We start from the raw sequence: 2500 nt of genomic DNA on the forward strand, positions 1-2500 counted from the left end.
TTAACAATCCGGTGCAAACAAAGCCTAAACCAAAGCAGGACTAAATCATAAGTAAAAAAAAGGGGAAAGGAATCTGGTGCCACACAGATGTCTATTTTTTGCTATTTATTTTATCAGTGCATTCAGACTAACGTTTCCACATGTGTCTTCATCAGAGTCGAAACGTTAGGACTCTGATGAAGGAGCATGTCGAAACGACAATGTGACAACTGTGACGACAATGTGGACGTCAGCAGGTTCATTCGGGTAACAAATAGTCACATACGGAAAAGTTCAGATGCCGGTATGAACGCAGGAGGTTCGCTGCTAAGCACTTTTGTTCCAGACAAAACTGTTGCGGGTTGGCCTGAAAACAGTTACTTAGATGTTATAGTACTTACTACCTGCTTCTCATTGTCACGCCATTTTAAAAAAAATAATCTCACCGATGCACTCTCCGCGGTTGTCAAGACGATAGCCCATGTTGCATTCACAGCGGTAGCTCCCAGGTGTTGGGACGCAGCGACCGTTGATGCAGAGATTGAGGATCTGCTTGCACATGTTGGTGATGTTCTGTGGTACGACGACTGAGGGGGTTGCGGAAAGCGGGGATAGTGCAGAGCATTAAATAGATGGCAGCACTGACAACATTGTTTTCCAAAGTCAAGTTTTGCAGGTGCTAGGCAGTAGTGTCAGACAGTTGAAAGAGATTATTGAATTAAAACAAGCAAAGTTAATTCAACGTGTAATTCAATAAAGTTCATGTTTTGGGGCTCACCTGCCAGTCAATTACACTGACAATGTCCTCATTTGCATAATAATTCACAGCTAAGTCATTTACTTGGGTAATAATGACTTGAAATTTGTGATTTAAGAATTTGTAATTAAGCGCTCAAGACTATGATTCGTAAAGGCCAAAAGAAAATGTATACACATATTTTTTCAAATTCTTTTCTTTGATGCATTTTTAATCATTTTGTTTATTTAATATACATATTGCTACATGTTTCTACATACGTAATCATTTCCAGTTTAGACATGGTATGGATGTAATAAAAACTAGTAATAGGATATCATTTCTTTGCAACATTGTAATTACATCCATAAACAGTGCTTCTACTTCTGCGTTACACATCTCTGAATAACATTAATAATCAGAGCATTCCACAATGATATGGGACCAGATTCAGACGGCAAAGAGGGAGAAGTTTTTGAATTTGAGTTTAGTCTATGAATGTGTATTTCCTATGTTTGTCCGTTATTGATGCAATAAAGTTGAATGTTTTGTGTCACAAGTCTTCTTTCTCTCGCTGACCCATGGGCACCGGAGGAGGTGCAACAGGCAGCAATGCCCAGCAGGTATTAACAGCTACCTGTACAATCCTGGAGTATAATTATTCAAGTATACAGTAGGTGATCTGGTTATGGGCACCGGACTTGCTTACTTGGACGACCCGGGTCCACGCCACCACCGGGATATATAGGGATCTGGCCACCCCCACCGGGATACACGGGCACCTGTCCGCCCCCACCAGGGCCTATGCCACCGCCCCCGGGCCCGATTGGGACGCCACCAGGACCGATTGGGATACCACCTCCTGGGCCGATGGGGATGCCTGGGCCGTGCGGACCCGTTGGGATTCCAGGGTATGGACCGCCGGGGTAGGGGCCGCCGGGGTAGGTGCCGCCACCAACAGCGGGTACTTGAGAGCACAGGCGCAGGTATTCATCTGTATGGGGTAGTAGACAAGTCAGTTAACTTCTTTATTAATGGCCGATGTGATACCGATTTTTTTTATCATCACCCTTGCCCGATATCCGATTTCCGATACCCGATATTTGAGGCCGATGTGGGTTTAAAAAAAAGTTTAAAAAATGAATCAAGTTGAAAATAAACATTTATTTAACATTATCAAATTGAGGTAGAACGTGTAACATTTGAACACCCACTCTAACAATCAAGTAATGTCTAAAAATCAAGTAATACAAAAATAGTGCTTGGTGCTTTTAAAAAAACGAACAACATAAAATAATAATAAATCTTGCGTATCGGCCAAAACCACACGTGTATCGGCCGATACCGATACACTTAAAAAACGCAAATTTCGGTCTATCCTCAGTTACAACCTTATCGGAATCAACATGGTAGATACCATGTCTTAATCAGGACTCTTGGTTATGCCATAGCAATGTTGTTAAGCTTAAGTAGTTGAGGTTTTTTTTAGCTACGTAATTGTGAATGGGATCACTTTGCTGGCGATCCTATCCACATGAAAGGGCTACAGGTAGATTAATTAACATTTCTAGTAAGCCCCATGCTGCACATTCGCAAATACCATCTTTTTCATGAATATTCACATGCAACACCACCATTCATTACTAAGTATTCATCATGATTTTGTTATTTACACTTTTCGTACATAAACAGGTGGATATTCTTCAATGTCCGCCATTTTGAATTATCAGTCATCTAGACATCTTTGACCTGATTGTTAGCATGCTCTGTAAATGACATGGGTAA

The 2500-nt window shown here is 41.4% G+C and overlaps 1 protein-coding gene across 1 annotated transcript in view; it reads right to left on the bottom strand.

Annotated features, from left to right (window-relative positions):
* Positions 1-2500, bottom strand: part of fbn1 (fibrillin 1) — a 189769-nt gene that overhangs the window by 134668 nt on the left and 52601 nt on the right. Inside the window, exons 11-12 of the mRNA XM_063188336.1 lie at positions 1425-1709; positions 426-566 (exon numbers count right to left, since the gene is read on the bottom strand). Of these exons, the coding sequence (XP_063044406.1) occupies positions 426-566; positions 1425-1709 (426 nt within the window). The remainder of the gene's footprint in view (positions 1-425; positions 567-1424; positions 1710-2500) is intronic.

The sequence above is a fragment of the Engraulis encrasicolus genome, chromosome 22 (assembly GCF_034702125.1).
Source record: "Engraulis encrasicolus isolate BLACKSEA-1 chromosome 22, IST_EnEncr_1.0, whole genome shotgun sequence".
NCBI classification, from domain to species: Eukaryota; Metazoa; Chordata; class Actinopteri; order Clupeiformes; family Engraulidae; genus Engraulis; species Engraulis encrasicolus.